Source organism: Aquarana catesbeiana, linkage group LG01 (genome assembly GCF_042186555.1).
Source record: "Aquarana catesbeiana isolate 2022-GZ linkage group LG01, ASM4218655v1, whole genome shotgun sequence".
NCBI lineage: Eukaryota > Metazoa > Chordata > Amphibia > Anura > Ranidae > Aquarana > Aquarana catesbeiana.
This window is the reverse complement of record NC_133324.1, coordinates 308,117,203-308,141,982: the sequence shown is the minus strand read 5'-3', so window position 1 is coordinate 308,141,982 and position 24,780 is coordinate 308,117,203. Positions and strand designations below refer to the sequence as shown.

Sequence of the window (24,780 nt, the reverse complement as noted above, 5' to 3'; positions counted from 1 at the left end):
CACATCTTCTTCCTCCTCCTGCTCCACTTGGGTTGGGGGTATTTCCCCTTCTTCCCGAGGTGGGGGGTCTCTGTTCTCCTCGGATGAGGGGTGTCCTCCGAGTCTTTTCTCCCCTATGTAAAACAAAAATGGTATAATTAGCACACAGTGATTTGATGGCAGAACTATAAATAGGAAACATTGCTTGGAAGTGTGGTACAATTGTCTATTTTAGCAGAGTTCCAAGATGTCGCTTTTTTATTGTCCTTTGCCAACCTGCAATACTTTACCTGTCTTGTACAAGCTTCACAGATGGAGACCCCCCTATAGTATACACTGGAGCACCTGTGTGCCCTCCCCCTAATAAAAATGGTGTTCTTGTGTCCCACACTAGTGCTCTAGTGTCCAGATGTGAAAACAGCTGCTGAGTGTCCTCTCCTTACATAGAATCTAGTTAGCATTTAATTCTAGTAACAAACCCATCTACACAACCAAATATTTTTCATCCAAGTAGGCCCTAAAAAATGTGGGCAAATGCATATGACAGAAACAATGTTGTTTTAGAGGGTGAAAAAAATTTTTTGTAGACGAACGAATAATGGGCCCATGAACATTAAAACTGACAGTTTAAACTGTACAATTAAGATAAGCACATGGAGCAGCACGAACGTAATAAAGATAAAAATAATAGGAACACAGCACAACTACTTACTTTTTTGCAGCACTCTCCGGATCTTTCGGTACTGCTCGGGCTCTCTTAATTTTAGGTCCAACCACCGCTTCCTGAGCTGATCTTTCGATCGTCGTACCCCGAAGTTTCTGTGCGGACTTTTGATCACTTTCGTAATGATTTTGGCCTTTCTGATGTTGGGGTTGGGGTAAGGCCCATACTTTCCGTCATAGTCGGCCTTCTTCATGATGTCCACCATCTCCAACATCTCCCCAAAGGACATATTTGTCGCCTTAAATCGTCTCCTTCTGGATCGGGACATGTCCGGATCCGGGCTTTTCTCCTCCTCCTCCTCGTTGCTAGAATTAGCACGCACCTGCTCTAACTCCGCCATGTGCTCTTCACCCACTGCGCCGAACGAAAAGGGGCGGGGAATAGACTAGAAAGAACGTCTGGGGCGGGCGAAGTTACACGCATGCGCAGTGTGTATAAAGCGTAACACGCGTGCGTAGTACGTACGATCTGTGAGCGGACGAAGGAGCATTGGACGCGCCGATCATAAGAACGAAGGTAAGAGACAAACTTGTGCCTATACTGCTTCTATATTGAGGCATATATTGTAACCAGATTAGGAGAGTTTTGTCTGATATTAGGCTTTGTCTTGTGTTGTGTCTTGCAGTGAACATGGATATCTTATTAAAAGAAAATGACTTCATGTCAATATTCATTGATATGTTAAGGGAGCTGCCATGTCTGTGGGAGATCAACCACCCACATTACAAGAACCAAACAAAGAGGAAGGCAGCGCTGGATCAATTGTTGAAAATTGTGAAGCAGGTGATCCCCACGGCAGACATCACATATTTGAAGATCCTAATTGGTGGCCTGAGGAGCACATATGTAAGGGAGCGCCAGAAAGTCCAGGATTCGCAGAGATCCGGAGCAGCAGATGACATCTATGTCCCCAGGATGTGGTACTATGACAGGCTGCATTTTCTGGCAGGCCAGACTGAACCCAGGTCATCCCTCTCCAGTCTTCCTTCCACGCTTCCTTCCCCCCCGGCTGAGGCTTCTGACGCCCAACCTGGGCCTTCCAGGCAACAACAAGTGGAGGAGCCCAGCTTGAGCCAGGTATAGCATTCCTCTAAATATTGCTGGTTGTCCAATCAATGATGTTAACTAGATGTTAGTTTGGAGCACTAATTTATGATTGTGATTGATGATGCAAAAACTAAAACCATGTCCCTTTTTCATACACAGGGAAGTCTCAGCCAGGAGGTGGCCGGGCCGAGCCGGCTGCCTGATCTGCAGGTCCCTCCCCAACACCTGGAAAGAGAAAGTGGCAGGAGGAGGAGTGCCCTAGAGGAGGCTGCCATAGGTCTCTTTTGGAGGGCTACAGAGGTCCTGGGAGCACCACACACCGTGGAGGAGGCCATTGCTGCCCTCATTGCCTCTAAAATGCAGAGGATGGAGGAGGGACAACAACTCATGTGTGAGTCGCTCATATTGGAGGCTCTTAATAAAGGTATGAGGGGCCAAATTACATCTCAGACACACCTTTGCGAACTCACAGATGGTCCTCCTCCTTCTCCTCCAGGTCCTCCCAGTCCTCCTCCTCCTCCAGGTCCTACTCCTCCTCCTGCCACATCTCCAACATCACAGCCAGAGCCCGGAATGAAGCGTGGAAGGAAGACCAGAAAGTGAGGACCCTGGATCCAGTCTGGTCGGCCAAAAGATGCAGCCTCTTGTGGTACCACAGCCTGGGGACACAGATGTCATCTGCTGCTTTCCGGATCTCTGGGACTTCTGGACCAGACTGCACTCCCTTACATATGGACTCCTCAGGCCACCAATTTTGATGTTCAAGAATTGATGTCTGCCCTGGGGTCCCAGGCTTCGCTAATTTCTCCTGTTGATCCAGTGTTGCCTCCCTCTTTGTTTGGTTCTGAGCCCTTAATAAAGGAATTTTGGTTTGAATTATACTTGCCTATGTGTGTTTTACTTCAAAAAGGACAGTTTGTTTTTGAGGATTCAGGTACATTTCAAAAATACAATGTGAAATTAACAAGGGACACCAACACCAAGCAATCTCCTTGAGATTAAATAATAAAAGATATCAATGGTGTTGTGGTAACTTGACACACAAAACACACACAAAAATAGTCTGGAGTAAAACTAAAAATAACATTAAACAAAGATCAGCCTTGGAAAAAATACAAACATAAAATCTAAACCAAAAATGGCTTGAAATCACAAAAAAAAAAAAAAAAATTCTGTCAAATGTGACAAATAACAATATATTCAGGGAATCCCAAGAAAAAAACACAAAAATAAGTTTGTGAGAAGTGTGTGTGAATATGAGCAGCAAAACTACTTAATTCTTGTTACATTATAAAGAAGAAGAGAGTGCGCTGTATTAAACCATTTTTAACATTACAGCGTGACGAAAGTGCTGTATCCATTGCGAACGCTAATTTTACCTGACCGAGCTGTTCCATGTCGGAATTTCTTCTGAGCATGCGTGGCACTTTGTGCGTCGGAACAAGCCACACACGGGCGGTATTGACGCGATCGGATTTTGTTGTCGGAAAATTTTATCTCCTGCACTCCAACTTTGTGTGTTGGAAAATCAGATGGAAAATGTCCGATGAAGCGCACACACGGTCGGAATTTCCGACAACACGCTCCGATCGGACATTTTCCATCGGAAAATCCGACCGTGTGTACGGGGCATAATACATACTCTCTTCTTTGTTTCATTCTTACACCTCTTATACTGTTCAAATCATTCATTAATACAAGTGGATGCAATATCAGCAACTAAATAAATATATAAAATCTAGATTACAGCTTTCCCTGATAGATAAACCACTAAATAGTTAACTGTTAATAAAAGAACAAAGATTAACTAATAATTTGTCAGTTATCTATAAGTTCCTACTTCCTTCGGGACCCCTTAATGAATTAACATGTATGAAAAAATAGGGAAATTAAATAGGGAGGCCAATATTATTACCAGAATGGAAGAAGGCACTTTCTTTGAGACATAAATTATCAACAGCGGTCAAACATCAAGAGAGAAATTATAAAATTATTATGAGATGGTATTGGAGTTCTGTTGACTTACATAAAATAAATGGAGGCAACTTGGAAACATGTTGGAGATGTCTTAAAGAAAAAGAAACAATGATACACATATGGTATAAATGCCCAATAAATGCCTGATGGTGAAGGTCTTCTGGCTCAAAATATTTAGAATTTATGAGTTGGCATCAGGATCAGAGTTGCGACCAAGTAATGGTAGTGCAATATTATCTATTATCCCAGGATCCATTAAATCCATTCTATCTATTATCCCAGGATCCATTAAATCCATTCAGGCAGATATCCTTCGCCATATGATAACAGCTGTGAGGACAATAATAGCCCAAAATTGGCGAAAAACAAATGGTCCTACAATAGAGGCATGGGCATGTGAGACGAGCTAAATACAATCTATGGTGGAAGGGGATGGATTCAAGTAGAACTTAAGTAATCAAACTAAAAAAATAAGGCAACAATGGATAGAGTTTCGTACCTTGAAAAGTTTATTACAGTATCTATAAGGATTACAATGCTTTATTATTATTATTTTTTTTTTTTGCTTGTTCGTTAAAGTTTAAATGTTTGTGGATGAATATAGGATAGAGATCACAAGTTGTTATATATAAATATCACCAGATAATTGGAATAACATAAAATCAGAATATAGAAAATCCTTTGAGATATGGTAAACCTGGACTAAAGATATAAGATTATACCTGATTTTATAAGATGAATAATATGTATGAATTTGTACAATTGTTGTAGAAAATTAATAAAAGAGAAATTGAAAACAAACCATGAAACTTCATTAAATTAAACCTTCCAACTTTTTAAAAATATAAGCTGTTATGTATTTAATCATTCTGACTGCTTGGTGATTGTGCTACTGCTTGGTGATTGTGCTACAAGTGTTTTATCTTTTCCTTTGGGAACTTTGCTATCAGCTTTTAGAACACTTTTATTTCCTCTCTCCTTCTCTGCTTCTTTTTAAACAGCATCTTTTTTCCCCTTCCTTTAGGTGTTACATGACTATCTGTTCAAATCACACTGAGTTTGCTCACATTGGGATTGTGAACAATGTGGGATCCGATCAAGTGGAGAGTTAAAAAAATAGGAGTTTAAAACAGAGCTGATGCAAAATAAGTATTCTAACCTGTAAGTATCCTTTTAAACTCCTGGTAAGTAATATTAATAATGCAAAATTTCTGCTAACGTGTGTGCCACATACATACAGTACAATAATAGAATTACAGCTCAAGGATTGACACTGCAGTTAGGACAGATGTGAGCAGTTTTCCCTTCTGGAAGCTCACAATAGAGATCTGGAAGCATGAATTGCAACATTGAGAAAAACGGACAACCTTGAAAAGAGCCTTCTGCTCATTGAGCAAGTGGTTACTGGGGTTAATGTGGAGGGTGGGGGGTAATTCAGGATGACCAGGTAAGAAGATGGGTTACTGTAGTTAGAGGGAGTTGTAGGGACTCACAAAAAGAGGCCAGCCCCATGTTTGTGCATCCAAAAAATGCGCCATGTTTGGTTAAGATGTGCAGCTGTCAAACTCTAGATGTTTGACTGTGTATTTTATATATATATATATATATATATATATATATATATATATATATATATTGGTCTAATATTTCGACAAGACCACTATATATGGACAAATGTTCCCCTTTGTTTACAGCCCCTCCAGCAACTTTCATTTGATGTCAGGTATATTTGTGCCAATCATGTTGGTGTTCTATACCAGCGGTCCCCAACCTTTTTGACACCAGGGACCGGCTGTGTGGAAGAAAGTTATGCTAAGGCCCAGGGGGGGATGCAGTTTTTTGCAGGCGATTTGTTGGGGAAATGGCTGGTGTTGATGCTTCAGTCATTACAACACCATGGTTGATATGGTGTCATGATGATTGAAGTGCATAATTTCCATTATTACATTGTAATAAAAAATAAATAGTTTAACTCACCATAATGCAGAATCAGTGGGAACCCCAAGTGTGTCACTTGCCATGATCGCCTACCACCAGATGCAGCTTGTTACTTGCCAGATGTGGACTGTCACTTGCCAGATGTGGACTGTCACTTGCCAGGTTGGGTTGCCACTTGCCAGATGGGGACTGTCACTTGCCAGGTGGGGACTGTCACTTGTCAGGTGGAGACTGTCACTTGTCAGGTGGGGACTGTCACTTGCCAGATGGGGACTGTCACTTGCCAGATGGGGATTGTCACTTGCCAGGTGGGGATTGTCACTTGCCAGATGTGGACTGTCACTTGCCAGGTGGGAATTGTCACTTGCCATATGTGGACTGTCACTTGCCAGGTGGGGATTGTCACTTGCCAGATGTGGACTGTCACTTGCCAGGTGGGGGTTGTCACTTGCCAGATGTGGACTGTCACTTGCCAGGTGGGGATTGTCACTTGCCAGATGTGGACTGTCACTTTCCAGGTGTGGATTGTCGCTTGCCAAATGTGGATTGTCACTTGCCAGATGGCGACTGTCACTTGTCAGATGTGGACTGTCACTTGCCAAGTGAGGGTGGAACATGCGGCAATGCGGGTCGAGATGTGAGAGATTTCATGCCGCACCTCAGTGTAGTGTTCGCACCGGCTGTGAGGATTGGATGGTGGTGGGGCGGGGCGGGCATTGAGAGATGACATAATCTCTCTGCTCTCACACAATACCTCAGACAGTGTTGTGTTCGTGGCCGGCTGTGTGAGCGGAACAGCTGTGATGCAGGGCGGGCCGCAAGAGGCGATGTCATCCATCTGCTAGCCTGCTCCTACCGAACCTCTGGAAATGCAGCCTTCGTGGCCCGGGTGCAAACAGGCTACAGCCCAGCAGTGGGCTGCGGCCCGGGTGTTAGGGACCCCTGTTCTATACCATCTAGCTTTAAACTTATACAACATTTCTTGTGTGGAGGAGTTTATTGAGGTATAATGTGTTGCCCCCAACAATTTCTTTACCTGTGATGAAGAAAGGGTATAGTTTAGTTCTTTTTCCCATTCCTTGATAAAGTAGGGGGTTGGACTATTTTGGCCACTAAGTACTATCCTATACATTCTACATAACAGATGATTAGTCTCTGAATTTTTCATACACAAATTCTCATATATGGTAAGAGAGCTCAGAGGCCTTAGTTGGGGTTTCAATTATTTTTTTTAATTTGACATTTGGGCATATCTCCACCTTGCCATAGGTATGCACCATCTCCACAAAGGGAGATAGGGTTCCTCGTGGAGCATACCTGGCACATGTCGTATTCCCCTTCGATCCCCACAGGCCCAACACCCCTGCCTCCTCTCCTGGGGGAACCAGGGGTACCCTTACAATGGTGTTATTGGTGATACCCAGGGGGCAGTTTTGCCCATTTTGTTCATTTTATCCCACACCAGTAAGCATCCCCGTGTTATTGGGGATGTCCACCTTGAGAGACCTCTTGATGCTGTCGCTAGCCAGGGTGCCCCTGGTAGATTTCTGCCCGCCATTATTTTCTCCAGTCAGACTTACATAGAAGAACCTGTTTTTTTGTTTTTTTTTGTATTAGAAGTTTATGCTGGGGCCAATGACAGACTTCATTAAAGATTGAGGATCCTTAAAAATTAATTCTCAAGAACCAGGGTACTCTAGATTATTTTGTAAAAGGCCTACATGCTCAGACCTGACCTTTTTACTATTAATATACAGTATTTGAAGAATTTTTGGGGGTTTGTCCTACTTTCTTTTGCAATCGCCTTGCATTTTTGTGGCCCTGATTTCCTTTTTTACATATTCTGTTATATTCTTTATAACATTCAAATAATGATAGTGTTCCTTCATATTTAGATTTTTTAAAAGCTTTTTTCTTATTATTTGTAGCTTTTTTTAAACTTTGGCCGTGAGCCCTTTAAACTTACTATTTAAACATACAAAGTGCAGCGCTAAAAGCATCCAACATGTATTATATATGCATGTGGGAAATGTGTATTGTGATATATAAATGGTGTGCTAAGAAGGACACATAAAAATAAAAAATTAACATATACTGTAAATGTGGAAAACAGCTGTAAAAACCAGCAATAAAAATCAAAGTGTCAATAGTGAAATATGGAACAGCAAAAGGTGGAAGTCTATATATTGTAAGGTAAAAGAGTATCTTCTCCAACGGGGGAGCACTGGTAGGCACTGGAAGGTGTATGGATCCTCGGATGGAGAGGAGACAGCAGGTGCCAAGGTAAACAAATGTTGAATAGAAGTAAGTGGATACTCTTACCAGATGTGCAGGACGCACAAATACGGCTTCCCACATTGCTATTTTTACCCTATTTGTGATCACTTTTAATCCTGTATGGTATTTTTTCAATAAATCTCATTTTTGACCTACACCACGTGGAGCTTCCTTTTTTCTTCCTCCATGGTTCCATGTTGAATCGCCCCTCTGGATCACCCCGCTCTACAACTGGAGGACGTGTGCGCTAGTGGCCTAACTTCTATCTGCAACCACCATCTTCCATCGGTGTCCGTGACCCACAGGACCCTGTCCGGTTTGCCACCACGGGAGTGTATCCCTATTTGATGCATTGCTATACGGTATTTGCATCCTACACATCTGGTAAGAGTATCCACTTACTTCTATTCAACATTTATTTACCTTGACACCTGCTGTCTCCTCTCCATCCGAGGATCCATACACCTTCCAGTGCCTACCGGTGCTCCCCCGTTGGAGAAGATACTCTTTTACCTTACAATATATAGACTTCCACCTTTTGCTGTTCCATATTTCACTATTGACACTTTGATTTTTATTGCTGGTTTTTATAGCTGTTTTCCACATTTATATGTTGATTTTTTATTTTTACGTGTCCTTCTTAGCACACCATTTATATATCACAATACACATTTCCCACATGTATATATAATACATGTTGGATGCTTTTAGCGCTGCACTTTGTATGTTTAAATTTTCAGTGGACTTGGTTTGTCTGTGTGTCAGCTGCTTTTGGTGTTTTATACTTTTGGGTTTAGCGCAGCATTTTGTTATTTTTATACCTTTAAACTTACTGCCCATGGGAATATATTTGCAGTGTGTTTTTGAAGAATTCCCATTTCTGTTCTGTGTTCATCGATGCCAATATTCCCTCCCAATCAAACACTTGGAGAGCAGGCCTCATCCTTGGAAAATTTGCTCTCCTAAAGTTAAGTGTTTTCATCTTTCCAGTATGTTTGTTGCTTACAGCTTACATTAAATTAAATCATGTTATGGTCACTGCTACCCAGATGTTCTTTTATATGAACATTATTAATAAGCTCTGCATGGTTTAAGATTACCAGGTCCAGCAGAGCATCATTCTAGTTGGGGCCTCTATAAACTGGTCTTGCAAGAAATATTTTATTTTCTATGCAATCTATATACAGGATAGACACAAATGAAAAAAATATATAATTTTTTTTTGTACAATTTAAAATTTTTTATGCAACATTAAAAAAATTGAATGAAAACTAACCAATTTTACGTTTTAATGGTAAAAAATCACCTAAGGGGTTAAATAGGAATACATTTTATTATAAAACAGGTTGCCTCGTTTTGATAGCCTGAACTTGTAGGTATTTGTGATGGGGAGTGACAGCAAAGAAGGGAAGCAGAGTGTACTCTTTAAAACCTTATTGTTTTTAAATAACTATCTCCTACCATATAGGTCTTGAAGTGGTTAAGACTTACGAAAATAACATTTTTCATTTTTTTAATTTTTTTTAAAATCTTGTAGTTATTAATAGGGATGAGCTTCGAGTTTGAGTCGAACTCATGTTCGACTCGAACATTGGCTGTTCGCAAGTTCGCCGAACAGCGAACAATTTGGGGTGTTCGCGGCAAATTCGAATGCCGAGGAACACCCTTTAAAAGTCTATGGGAGAAATCAAAAGTGCTAATTTTAAAGGCTTATATGCAAGTTATTGTCATAAAAAGTGTTTGGGGACCTGGGTCCTGCCCCAGGGGACATGAATCAATGCAAAAAAAAGTTTTAAAAACGGCCGTTTTTTCAGGAGCAGTGATTTTAATAATGCTTAAAGTCAAACAATAAAAGTGTAATATTCCTTTAAATTTTGTAGCTGGGGGGTGTCTACAGTATGCCTGTAAATGGGGCGCATGTTTCCCGTGTTTAGAACAGTCTGACAGCAAAATGACATTTTGAAGGAAAAAACCCATTTAAAACTACTCGCGGCTATTGCATTGCCGACAATACACATAGAAGTTCATTGATAAAAATGGCATGGGAATTCCCCACAGGGGAACCCCGAACCAAAATTTAAAAAAAAAAATGATGTTGGAGTCCCCCTAAATTCCATACCAGGCCCTTCAGGTCTGGTATGGATATTAAAGGGAACCCCGGCCAAAATTAAAAAAAAAAATGATGTGGAGCTCCCCCTAAATTCCATACCAGACCCTTCAGGTCTGGTATGGATTTTAAGGGGAACCCCGCGCCAAAAAAAAAAAAAAAACGGCGTGGGGTCCCCCCAAAAATCCATACCAGACCCTTATCCGAGCACGCAACCTGGCAGGCCGCAGGAAAAGAGGGGGGGACAAGAGTGCGGCCCCCCCTCCTGAACCGTACCAGGCCACATGCCCTCAACATTGGGAGGGTGCTTTGGGGTAGCCCCCCAAAACACCTTGTCCCCATGTTGATGAGGACAAGGGCCTCATCCCCACAACCCTGGCCGGTGGTTGTGGGGGGTCTGCGGGCGGGGGGCTTATCGGAATCTGGAAGCCCCCTTTAACAAGGGGACCCCCAGATCCCGCCCCCCCCTGTGTGAAATGGTAAGGGGGTACTTACCCCTACCATTTCACTAAAAAACTGTCAAAAATTTTAAAAATGACAAGAGACAGTTTTTGACAATTCCTTTATTTAAATGCTTCTTCTTTCTTCTATCTTCTTTCATCTTCTTCTTCTGGTTCTTCTGGTTCTTCTGGTTCTTCCTCCGGCGTTCTCGTCCAGCATCTCCTCCGCGGCGTCTTCTATCTTCTTCTCCTCGGGCCGCACGGGACATGACGGGACATCCCTGTGGCATTCACAGGGAAGTCCCGTCAAGTCACCGTGCGTCAGAGGGGGGTGGGGTCACTGGGTGGCCCCACCCCCCGTTATTTAAGAACCATCAGACGAGGAGACGCCGTCACACAGCGGGAGCCTCCCTCCATGCCAGCATGGATGCGGATCGGCCCGGAGAAGAAAACGAAGAAGAGAAGAAGAGAAGAAGAGAAGAAGGAAGAAGAGAAGAACATGAAGAAGAAGATGAAGAGAAGAGCGGGAGCCTCCCCCATGCCATGGGTGCGGAGCGGCCAGAGGAGAAGAAGATAGAAGACGCCACAGAGGAGATGCTGGATGAGAACGCCGGAGGAAGAACCAGAAGAACCAGAAGAAGAAGATGAAGGAAGAAGAAGCATTTAAATAAAGGAATTGTCAAAAACTGTCTCTTGTCATTTTTAGTGAAATGGTAGGGGTAAATTTTTTATATGGGTTTTTTCCTGCGAAATGTCATTTTGCTGTCAGACTGTTCTAAACACGGGAAACATGCGCCCCTTTACAGGCATACTATAGACACCCCCCAGCTATGAAATTTAAAGGGATATTACACTTTTATTGAAAAATCACTGCTCCTGGAAAAACGTCCGTTTTTAAAACTTTTTTTGTATTGATCCATGTCCCCTGGGGCAGGACCCAGGTCCCCAAACACTTTTTATGACAATAACTTGCATATAAGCCTTTAAAATTAGCACTTTTGATTAATCATGTTCGTGTCCCATAGACTTTAACGGTGTTCGCGTGTTCGAACGAACTTTTTTCCTGTTCGCATGTTCTGGTGCGAACCGAACAGGGGGGTGTTCGGCTCATCGGCTCATCCCTAGCTATTAAGTAATGCATATAAAATGCCAGCAAGTGAGTCTACCACTCCAAGGTTTTAGCTAGAGTTGGGCAAACAGTTTGGCTTGAGCTTCAGTTCGGGCCAATGTTGGCTGTTTGCCCCGTTTGAGGAACACCCGAATTTGCATGGTGTTCGGTGGGTGTTCACCCCACCAAATTCCTTGCAATGCACTGCATGCTGCACAGTGCATTTTGTGCCCTGATTGGGCAAAGGTTTGCCCAATCAGGGCGCAGTATAAGCTGGTTGTTAAGAAGCGGGATTGGGAAGGAAGCCATGGCGTCCTTAACAACTGATGAGTCATCAGCTGTCAATGGGCTTCCCCGATGACAGCTGAGTAAAAAAAAAAAAAATTGCTGGTAAAAAAAATTAATAAAACACCGTGGGGTCCCGCCCCCAGTCTATATCAGGCCCTTTGGATCTGGTATGAATTTTAAGGGGAACCCCATGCCAAAATAAAAAAAGGCATGGGGTCCTCCCCAAAATCCATACCAGACCCTTATTCGGGTATGCAGCCTGGCAGGTCAGGAAAGGGGGGGACAAGCAAGCTCTGCCCCCCACCCCAAAGCACCTTGTCTCCATGGGGTTGATGGAGAAAAGGAACTCATCCCCATGACCGTGGCCGTATCCCCCCCTTCATGTGGTACATAGCCCCATACATACCCCTACCCAATCACCAAAAAAGTGCCAAAAAGTAATAAAAAACACACAGTTTTTGACAATTCCTTTATTAACTACTTCAATACAGGGCACTTACCCCCTTCCTGCCCAGACCATTTTTCAGCTTTCAGCGCTGTCACACTTTGAATGACAAGTGCGTGGTCATGCTACACTGTAACCATGTGAAATTTTTATCATTTTCTTCACACAAATAGAGCTTTCTTTTGGTGGTATTTAATCATTTCTGGGTTTTTTATCTTTTCCTAAAAAAAAAAAAGACTGAAAATTTTGAAAAAAATGAAAAGTTTTTCTTAGTTTCTGTCAGCAAATTTTGTAAATAAGTAATTTTTCTTCCTAACTGATGGGCACTGATGAGGCGGCACTGATGGGCACTGATAGGCTGCACTGACAGGCACTGATGAGGTGGCACTTATGGGCACTGATGAGGGGGCACTTATGGGCACAGATTAGGTGGCACTGATGAGGAGGCACGAATATGCCGCACTAATGGGCACTGATAGGTGGCACTGATGAGCACTGATAAGCGGCACTGGTGGACACTGATGGGTGGCACTAGTGGGCACTGGTGGGTGGCACAGATGGGCACAGATAGGTCTGCACTGGTGGGCACAGATAGGCGGCATGGATATGTGGTACTGATGGGTGGCACTGATGGGCACTGATGGGCATTGATGGGCAAAAGTGATGGGTATTGATGAGCAGCAGTGATAGCTAGCACTGACTGGCATCACTAATGGGTACTGATCGCTGGCACTTGTGGGCACTGTTTGCTGGCACTGGTGGGAACTCACTACTGGTACTGGTGGGCACTCACTGCTGGCACTGGTGGGCACTCACTTCTGGCACTGTGGGTGCTTTATTGTAATCAGGGGACTGATTATCAGTCCCCTGATTACATGCCTAGATGTCCTCTGTGAGGAGATGCCACTGATCGGCTCTCTCCTCACTCACATCTCCGTGTTTACATGTGACCGGCTGTGATTGGACACAGCTGATCACATGGTTAAAGAACCACTACAGTGGCTCTTTACAGAGATCGGGGTCACGTTGTGTCCTAGCAACACAGTGCGGCCGTGATCGCTGCATTGTATGCTCCCGGGGGCGTGTGAGAGCGATCTTTCTGGGCGCCATCATATGACGTCCACCCAGACTGAAAGCCGCACCACCCCGCCATCATTTGACGGTGGGCGAGAGGCAAGAAGTTAAAAATAAAAAAATTACATCCCCCGGTGTAAATCCAATGTCAATCTCGCCACACACGAAAAATAAAAAAGAAAGACGCTCCCGCCAACATGAAGGCTGACTGTCTACTGCAGGCTAAGCCGTTGCACAATTCTTATATAGGTAAGGGGCGGGGCCACTGGGCTATGACACCAGGTGGCTCCGCCCTCTTGTGACGTCATGGACCAATGCATCTTACCCAATACTCATTCACATGTGAGGGGGCGGGATCTGGGGGCCTCCTTGTTAAAGGGGCTTCCAGATTCCAATAAGCCCCCTCCGCTTGCACACCCTTACAACCACCAGCCACGGTTGTGGGGATGAGGCTCTTGTCCCCATCAACATGTGGACAAAATGCTTTGGCCCCAAATGCTTTGGGCTCTGCCCCCCCGCCCCGAAGCACCCACCCCTCCATGTTGAGGGCATGTAGCCTGGTATGGTTCCGGAGGGGGGGGGTGCTTGCTTGTCCCCCCCTTTCCTGACCTGCTGGGCTACTTGCTCGGATAAGGGTCTAGTATAGATTTTGGAGGGGACCATCAAGTGATGTTGTTAACAAGTGCTCGTACTGGGTTTCTTGCATTGATGCATTGAACACACATTGAGACACGAAAGCTACCTTACATTAAGGATTTATTAATAAATAATTGTTTAAATCTCACTATATAAACTAAACCTAAAGCAATTTGAATAAAATGGATCAACAAAACATTGCTTTCATCCGTTAAAAACAAGCTGAGCTATACTAAAGAAGAAAAAGAGAGAGTTTGAGGTCCGATGGTTTATGCATCAAATTAAAAACCATAAGCAGAAAACCTCTGCAGGTTATTTAAAAAAACAAAAACAATCCCACATGAAAGTAGGATTTGGTTTTAAAAGCAATAGAGATCAGTGGGGAAATCTGTCAATGAAAAAAACTGACAAGAAAATTAGTATTTTGAAAAAATGTATTTTTATGATCTTTGGCAAAAGTAAAAGACTGTAGATATGTAGAAGCTCATAAGGGAGAACAGTGTCATGTCATGACCTGATGATGTACAGTGTACATCAATGAAGACATTGCACATTTAGGACCACAGTCTTAATGAAAATTCCGAACTTACCCTCTGCATACTGTTATACACCCTTACATATTTCTAGCCAAGTTATGTTCAGGGTATGTTTTGCAAAATTTAGCAACAACACGCTATTGTTGTACGAGCACCTGATCCCCCGATGTGACAGCAAATGTGCGGGACTCCGCCCATCTGGCCGCGCGTCGCTCATTCACAGAGTTCAGTAAATGTGAGAACTACAAATACCGACATCTTTTGCGGCTGTTGGCTTGTAATTCTCAATGAACTAGCAGGGTAATGTTGAGCACTCTAGGTAGTTCATTGATACTTCCTGTCAGTATGTAATTACCTGCTCATAGGAGGAATGAGCAGACAGCTTACACAGTCTGCAGAAGTCCTGTATTGCACCCACGATCTGCTGATGTGCAATGCTTTGCAGGCTCCTATTAAAAAAAAAATATTAATGCACATTTTTCACCTGCAAAAAGATGTGCATTTATTATTTTTTTTACAAAAGTGAACATATCCTTTAAAACATAAATCCAAGCACAAAACGTATTACTGTTGTGAAAAAAAAAGTACTGTTAATGATATGTATACAGCAATCAAGATCAGTGCCCTTTCTTGAAAATGTACAATTTCATTCAGCTAGATAGTATAGCTCAAGTTAAACTTTTAGCCCTCTGTAGCTATGAGACTTGAGGCTGCCCCCCTCTCCCCTTGCCCATTCACTGAACACCTTATGTTCTGTGAACCAGTGCGAGCTATGTTTTCCAACTGAATAAAAGTGTACACAAGAATGGGCAGCAATCCTGATGGTGAGATTTACACCATTAGTCATAACTATGTTTTTCCCCCCACAACAGAAATGATTAGAAACTGTTTGCCCAGAGTTCTGCTTTAAAAGTTTTATTGCTGCAGGCTCTAGACAGATATATCGGGGTGAATGCACATTGTTAGTGGATACAGTTTCAGAATGTTGCAATAAAATCAGATGTTACTCACTCAATTTAACAACAAAATATAAGGAGTTAAACAGCTGTGGACACAATGATTGAGAAAGGGAGATTGACTAGTGCTATCCACAAGGACATATTAAACATTTTGTAGAAGCATGCATATAGCATGGTCTTGTCCTTGGAAAGCCAATTACATTTTAATGTACTGACAACGAAGTCCTCAGGGACAGTAGTGAGTGCCTTTTTACTGGTGTAAATGGAGATGGTTGAAATGCTTTTCCCTGTTATTCTAGCCTCTTGTGGCCTCCATCAAAGGTTTAACTTTATAAACCCCTAAATTTAGCAACACGTACAATAAAATAGGCTGTATGGCATTTGCTAGAGATTAAATTAACAATAACATTCTGCTTGTACACATTTTATTTCATTCAAAAAGTACATTACTTTTAGTAGCCCTGGACAATAATTCTATGCTGTAAAGTAACATTTTATAAGACTTTTGTGATGTCTGTCAAAAATCGCAAGTTGAAATGGATAAATTAGCAAGATATATTTAAGACAAATATATTAATAGAAATAATCCAATAAGTAAATTGAAACAATATTTATTGTAATAAAAGAAACAAATGGCCAATAGACTGATTGTTGTTACATAATTTGGCTGTTTTCTGTTTTACAATGTTACAGTAGGGTTATACTTTACTGCATTTTCTCACAATGCAAAGCTTTAAACCAGCTGACTCAGCTGATTTGAATGCAATGTCTTTAAAGTGTTACTAAACCCAGGACCCTGCATTCTCATAATTCTGGTCTCCCACAGTACACAGAGCATGAAAATGCAATTATTTTAGTAAATATAAACTGCTAAATACCTTTTCTCATCAACAGTTAGAGCAGTTGACTTCTATCAGTGTCCAGCCAAGCACTGGTTAAAGCTTGTAGGAGGAGCTTTCCGACTATCCTATGAGACTGCAAGAGCCATGACTCTCTGTCTGGATAGTGCTGATTGGCCCTGTGCTGATCACGTGCTCTCTCCCAAGAAAAAAAATCCTCTCTAGCAGTACACACTAAACTGAGCATGTGCAGCCTGACTCCATAGGCTCTGTGGTATCAGGAAATTATCAGGGGACAGTGGAAGGAGGGGAGGATCAGAGAAACTAGGATCAAACAACCTTTTTAAACACTGCAGAGGGTTAATCCCCTAGGTTCCACAGTGAGTATAACAAACATACTTTACTGCATATACAGACTGATTTTACTGTTGTGGGTTTAGTAACACTTTAACCACTTGACAACTGGGCACTTAAACCCCCTTCCTAACCAGACCAATTTTCAGTTTTCGGTGCTCTCAGACTTTGAATGACAATTACTCAGTCATGCAACACTGTACCCATATGAAATGTTTGTCCTTTTTTTCACACAAATAGAGCTTTCTTTTGGTGGCATTTAATCACCACTGGGTTTTTTATTTTTTGCGCTATAAATGAAAAAAGACCGAAAATTCTGTAAAAAAAATAAATTGTTCTTTGTTTCTGTTAAAAAATTTTGCAAATTAAGAATTTTTCTTCATAAATTTTGGCCAAATTTTATACTGCTACATATCCTTGCTAAAAATAATCCAAATCAGTGTATATTATTTGGTCTGTGTGAAAGTTAGAGTCCACAAGCTATGGTGCAAATCACTGAAAATTGTCTGGGTATGGTTGGGTATGGATGGGATGGCTGGGTATGGCTGAGTATGGCTGGGTGGGTATGGCTGAGTTGGGTATGGCTGAGTATGGCTGGGTGGCTATGGCTGAGGATGGATGAGTATTGCTGAGTTGCTGAGTATGGCTGAGTATAGGTGGCTGAGCATGGATAGATGGATGAGTATTGCTGAGTATGGATGAGTATTGCTGAGTATGGATGGCTGAGCATGGATGGATGGATGAGTATTGCTGAGCATGGATGAGTATTGCTGAGTATGGATGGCTGTGCATGGATGGATGGATGAGTATTGCTGAGTATGGATGGCTGAGCATGGATGAGTATGGATGGCTGAGGATAGATGGATGAGTATTGCTGAGCATGGATGGATGGATGAGTATTTCTGAGCATGGATGAATATGGATGGCATGGATGGATGGATGAGTTTTTTTTGAGCATGGATGGGATGGATGGGTGAGTATTTCTGAGCATGGATGGGATGGATGGATGAGTATTTCTGAGCATGGATGAGATGGATGGATGAGTATTTCTGAGCATGAATGGGATGGATGGATGAGTATTTCTGAGCATGGATGGGATGGATGGAAGGATGAGTATTTCTGAGTAAGGATGGGATGGATGGATGAGTATTTCTGAGCATGGATGGGAGAGTATTTCTGAGCATGGATGGGAGAGTATTTCTGAGCATGGATGGGATGGATGGCTGAAATGGGCACATATGAGCGCTGTGGGCAATACACATCCAGCCCACAGTGCCTGCTGCACCCAATCTCTTCCCTCTTCCCTCGCACTGTACTAATAGGTACGGGGAGGGGAGAGAGGAACCGGATGTGACGCCGGTTTGTTTACAAGTGATCGCTCCATCATTTCACGAAGCGATCACGTGGTAAATGGCCGCTGTCACCGTGATCCGTCATAGGCATTCCCGGGTGTGCACGGGAGCAAGATTCTGGGAGGACGTCCATAGCGCAAAAAATAAAAAACCCAGTGGTGATTAAATGCCTCCTGCCTTAGGGGGTATTTCACCAAAAATGCCATTTTTGTTGCAGGGGATGATTAAAATAAAAATTATATCTTAGTGCAGACTTCTAGGAAAATCAGTGAGCCAATCACACAAGCAGGAAATGCCACCTCAGGGGGGTGTTCTATACACCACCTGTGTATAGAACACCTCCAGGTAGCCATATTGCATTGCATTTTACAGAAAATTACAGAGATGCAGATTGAAAAGGAAAGGTTATATTTAATAACATTCAATCACAATATGACTTGTGTTGCAATTGTATATGCAGTATTTTTTTTTATCTTTTCCCACAAAAGTGGAGGTACCCTTCATGAGACTATGGTATAGATGTTAATAGGGGACCCCTACAGACAAAAAAAAATCTAAAATGGCATGGGGTTTCTCCCTTAATGTTATACCAGACACCAATTCTGGTATGAATTTTAAAAGGGACCCCCATGCATAAAACAAAAAGTAAGGGGTCTCCTCCCCAAAAAATCTACGTCAGACCCTTTTACGAAAATGCACGCCTGGCATGAACGAAAAGGGGGAGGGTCCCGCTGACCCATACCAAGGGGGAGGTAAAGGGGGAGGGTCCTGCTGACCCATACCCGCGGATCCCTCCCGCTGACCCATACCAAGCCACATGCTCTCAACATGGAGGGTACTATTCCAGGAGGGAAAACAAAAGCACCTTGTCCAAATGTTGAAGAGGACAAGGACCTCTTTCTCACAACCCTGGTCCAGGTTGTGGGGGTTTGTGAGTGGGGGCTTATTGGAATCTGGAAGCCCCCTTTAACAATAAGGGGGCTCCCAGATACCCCCCATGTGAAAGAATAAGTAGTACATATTACTCTTACTCATTCCCCACAAAAATGTAAACAAATTTCTGCTAAATCCTATAATATTGTTTGTGTTCAATCCTTTTTTTAGTGTCTTTTATATCTGCCTAAGTTCAGTTTTAGGTATTTTTGAGCAAAATAACCTCATGTAACTGATTTGCTGTAGACAACTTTTGATCCAATTTGTATTCTGGGCCTTTGTCACTTCCAAAGAACACTGGGCTTCATTCACAGAATGAACTTGCATGAGATATTTAGTGTAGTGATTTAGTATATAATTAATATTTAGGTATTATTATAAAATGATGATGATGTAAGTACTCTTCCGCAGCAACCCAATTCTTCCAGAGAGATGCACTTTATTGACTTCCAACACAGAACAAAGTCCAAAGTCCACAGATGACAAAGAAATCCGACAGAGGAAATATAATTCAGAAACCCATCTCCTAGGCCTGTGCGTTCCCAGCCATGCTCAGACAAGCCCCACTCATACACATACAAGCCTCACTTACTAAACCTATATACTGAATGCCGTGTTATATTCACCAGGCATTGAATGGCTGAGCAATTTGATTGGCCTTTCAATTTAGCTTTAGTCTTTCAAACAGACAACAACCCCCAGCCGTGAACAGCCGTGAACCATAAACCACCCCAATTTGCACTCCCGCATATCAACATCAACAAGTCCCCTTTAGATATATTAATTAGATAAACAGAACACCCTTTTGAGCCCTTGGAATACCTACATTCCTGCATATCAACAAGCCCCCCTGATATATTAGCCCCACAGGAGGGAGCCTCCGCTAGGCCAACCCAAAACACTCCCTGATCCCATTGTTACCCCCTCAGGTCTAATTACCATCAATAAATATTTCTTCTATGGTCCTTTAAACAATGTACCCTTTGAAATGTTCAATTAGGTTAACAGCCCATACCTCACACCCCTGGGTAGACTTGCATGAGACTTGCACATCAAAGGATCTTCAACTGTTATTTTAAAATTGAGTTGGCTTGGGCAATTTCTGCTCAACCCATACTCCAATACAATATTATACATTGGCCAATATTATACATTATAAATTGGCCAACATATTACAACATATACCCCCACTTGGATCGGTTCAAATCAGAATCGATTCACAACCAAACTGCTCAGACATCCCTGGCTCTTAAGATTGAAGCCATCTCTATGCTTTCCTTCTTCCTCTGGATTGTTCTTAGTTGTCTTCTACCACAACAATATAAACCAAACAAAAAACATATTAATATAAATTGAATAAACACAAAAATTATGGACAGAGTTCTCAATAGCGGGTGAGTAAAAGTGTTATTGGGTATGCTCCACCAAGGCTCCTGAAATTCTTTAGCAATTTTATTAGAACTAATGAGGTTTTCCTTTACCAGTTCTTGTAATTCTATAATTTTCCTACTATCCCTCTTAAATAATGTATCCAATTCAACTGTAAGTGGTGGTATTTTCTTAAATAAAGGAGAAATCATAGAGTCCCAATTGCCAAGATCAGTTTGCTCAATGTCCATAGATACTTGATTCATCTGGATATTGGCTCGAATGTCTTCCTCTCCAATTGTTAGCAGTCCATCGGTGAGATTCACACACCATCCTGTGATAGGGGTCCGGCACTGAACTTGTTTCTGCCAAGTGAATGAGGGAACCCCCAATGCACAGACCCTTGGGCCTTCTCCATGAATTATTCTCTTCCAGGCTGGTTCAAATTTCTGCAATCGAACCAGGCAGTTTCCAGAGTGTGCAGCAGCACAGCCCTCTATGTGCTCCAATCGCTCAAAAGAACAGGAACAAAGCCAGGTCTGGGCACGCCTGGTACAGCAGTTGGGGTCCATGGTTTTCCACACTTGGTTGTCCTTGACGACGAGTTTGCTTTCTGGTAGTAGTTGTTTCAGTATATTAGTGCCATTTCTCACCTCCACCTCACCAAGAACGATCATCTTGTAAACGGGTAAGGGTATTGTTGACCATGTAGGGATGTCGACAGTCAGAGGTATTTCCTGCTTTCCGATGCGATCTCTATTACAAAGAGTATCTAGGCTCCTTACATTAGCAAGGGCAAAGTTCCTACAAGTAACACCACTGTCTTTGATAAGATTGAATAATAAAGTTGAGTTCATTATCCTTGGCCATTCTCCTTGTTTGATTTCCTGAAGCCCTAGGCTCAGGTGTTCACTCAGCAAGTTTCCTATAATACCACAGACTATAGACTTGGATACATTATTGGTTTGAAGAGTTTTATTCAGTGCACTCACCGACATTTGAATGTTCTGCAAATCTGCAGCAATGGTGTGAATGTTCTGAATATCTATTTTCATTTCAGCTAGAGTGTTTAAATCCACTCTTCCCCCTTTAAGCAGTATCTGCTGTAATCCACCCACAAAATTCTGTTCTCTTATATTTAAACTCTCTATATCAACCCTATTCCAAATCGAACTACCCAAACTGAGGCCTGATATGATATCAGTACCCAGATCCCTCTTTGAAACTTTCTTAAAATTAAGCCCTTGTGTAGCATCCCAAAATAAGTTTACATGTGTTTGAAAAACCGTTTTAAACCATAATCCCATTGATTTTGGGCAACTCTCTGGAATGTTAAATGATGTAAAATTCAACAATAATGGTAATGATAAATATGAAACATCGCTATATACTAAATTTTGAGTCCGTTCAAGGAAACCTCCAATTGTTTTATAGCTTCTGTTATAGGTTTAATGGCCTCTTTTGGAACTGGGTATTGCTTGAGAGGTGCCGGATCAAATCCTTCCAATAAAATCATTGTATTCATCCTACCACAATCTTGTTTATGTTTAGCCATTATGTCTTCAAATTCACCCATTAGACTATCCCAACAGGGGTCCCAATCTCCATGTAACACACCGACGGGCTTTACTGCTGCTGTTACCAATTCCATGGGAGGATGCCACACATGACCCAATCCGTCATTTTCAGGCATCATCCACAACTTCATGTTTGCAAGATCAACTACCAGACCCTGCTGTACACAGACATCAGCACCAATTATGTCCTGATTTTGACAAACAACATCACACTTCCACTTCTCTCCCCCTATTTGCATCTCAACACCACGCACAAAAGGAGCTTCAATGGAATGTCCAGTGACACCTGTTATTTTAATTTTCTCATTTCCAGGGACAACTGATTTACTAAAACTAATAGCTGCCCCACTATCTAACAGCGCATTTACACGAGTTCCCCCTAATGTTACATCAACAGTGGGCCGCCCCCAGGAGTCTAATGTTAAATCAGTTAAGAATCGGCAGGAAGGGGCGTGGGGGGCTCGGAACCCCTAACAACGACTGGTAGAGGGAGACACAGCACTTTCCTTTTCTACTGTTGCTACTTTGACCCCTCCTGCTTTTATTTTTTTCATTTCTTCCTGTATCTTATATAGCTCCTCTTGCAAACGATCTCTCTCACTTCTTATTTCACTAAACGGCACCCAAGGCTGTTTACTAGGCTTTCCTCTGGGTTCTGGCCTCCTATAACTACCTGAAGTGTTATAAGATCTTCCTCTCCAGGGTCCTGAATCATCTCTATTTTGCTGACCCTCGACTCTAAAAGTTCTAGCTGCATCAACCGCAAGACTGTCCTCTCTGCACTTTCTCCTCCACCCATTATCCGCTCTTAACAAAATATCACTATAATCGCTAGGATCAGGTGTAACAGATAAAATGCCTTCCCTGACATCACCATCCAATGCTTCTAATAACATTGCCCTATGAACCAAACCACCACGCTCAAAACCGGGATTCCCAGTCATCACATATCCCATCACAATGCTAATTCTATCTGCAAGTTCATATGGGCATTCATCCTTCATTTGCCTAATTTTTCCTGACAAGCACACATTTGTCGTCACACCATACAATGCTTTCAATAGTTCCTTTAAAACATCCTTAGTTTTATGACGCTGGCCACAATTTTGCAAAATCCGTGCCCACAATCCGTTACCTACACTTTTCTGCAAAATTCTAGTTAGGTCCTCCACATTCAAGTTGTATGTGTCTCTGACTCTCTGTAAATCACAGAACCATTTCATGAACCTGTTTACATCATAGCGGGGTACCTGACCTATCTCCCTTATAATAGCTTCCATCTCCTGAGGCTTTAGTTGTTTTGTAATCAATTTAATTTCACTTGAATCGTCAGTGTTCAATACAGTTGTTGTAGTGGTAGGAGCTGCTGGTATGCATGGGGCTGCATGTAACTCATCCCAGGGATATATTGGCTTATAATCTTTGGCATCAGGCTTTACTTTAGAGGTATCATTTTGATGCATGTAACTTGATTTTTCTGCCAATTTATCAAAAGCAATGTTAGCAGCATGTTTACACTCCTCCAACTGTTTCTCAACAATTTGTATTTTTACTGACAATTCCTCATTTACCCGACTTAAATCATCACATAATTTTGCCTTTTCAATCAATGCCTCCCCAGTAGTGATAGCGTGCAACCTGAGATCTGATATCCTCTCATTCAACCCTTTCTCCATTTCCTCATATCTCTGAGTCTGTTCTAGAATTTTCTGCTTTTTTTCCTTAATCTCCTCTATTAATTCTGTACAACAAGATAGTAGTCCCTGAATAATGATACCCTTACGTTTCTTTTCTTTAGTTTTCTTATCAAAGACATTATTGGATAAAAAGCATTTCATTAAATCCCATGACTGTCTATATTCTTGGGGAATCTCATAAGGCCCCCCATGACTTTTTATATAATTTAGCAGCCATATATTCACATCCTCTCCCTTAGTGCTATTGTCACCGCCAGACACAGCCAAAGCCATTGTGAAGAATATAATGACAAAAAAAACTATTTAAGAAAAAAAAAAATAATGAACAAGGCACACTTACCAATTGTTAGGTTTCCTAGAACCTCACGGTCTTCTGTCACTAGAGTCACATCCGGGTCACGGCACCAGTGTAGTGATTTAGTATATAATTAATATTTAGGTATTATTATAAAATGATGATGATGTAAGTACTCTTCCGCAGCAACCCAATTCTTCCAGAGAGATGCACTTTATTGACTTCCAACACAGAACAAAGTCCAAAGTCCACAGATGACAAAGAAATCCGACAGAGGAAATATAATTCAGAAACCCATCTCCTAGGCCTGTGCGTTCCCAGCCATGCTCAGACAAGCCCCACTCATACACATACAAGCCTCACTTACTAAACCTATATACTGAATGCCGTGTTATATTCACCAGGCATTGAATGGCTGAGCAATTTGATTGGCCTTTCAATTTAGCTTTAGTCTTTCAAACAGACAACAACCCCCAGCCGTGAACAGCCGTGAACCATAAACCACCCCAATTTGCACTCCCGCATATCAACATCAACAAGTCCCCTTTAGATATATTAATTAGATAAACAGAACACCCTTTTGAGCCCTTGGAATACCTACATTCCTGCATATCAACAAGCCCCCCTGATATATTAGCCCCACAGGAGGGAGCCTCCGCTAGGCCAACCCAAAACACTCCCTGATCCCATTGTTACCCCCTCAGGTCTAATTACCATCAATAAATATTTCTTCTATGGTCCTTTAAACAATGTACCCTTTGAAATGTTCAATTAGGTTAACAGCCCATACCTCACACCCCTGGGTAGACTTGCATGAGACTTGCACATCA

At 42.1% G+C, this 24,780-nt stretch overlaps 1 protein-coding gene across 1 annotated transcript; it reads right to left on the bottom strand.

Moving 5' to 3' along the window:
* Window positions 1-22,398: 22,398 nt before the first annotated feature.
* Window positions 22,399-23,928, bottom strand: LOC141111010 (uncharacterized). Its single transcript, XM_073602947.1, has one exon. The coding sequence runs from the start codon at window positions 23,926-23,928 to the stop codon at window positions 22,429-22,431; it is 1,500 nt and encodes a 499-aa protein (XP_073459048.1). The 3' UTR covers window positions 22,399-22,428.
* Between the last annotated feature and the right edge of the window lie 852 nt (window positions 23,929-24,780).

What these genes read in the sequence shown, in the direction of transcription:
- LOC141111010 (XM_073602947.1), bottom strand. Translation starts at nt 23,928, where the DNA reads ATGGCTTTGGCTGTGTCTGGCGGTGACAATAGCACTAAGGGAGAGGAT.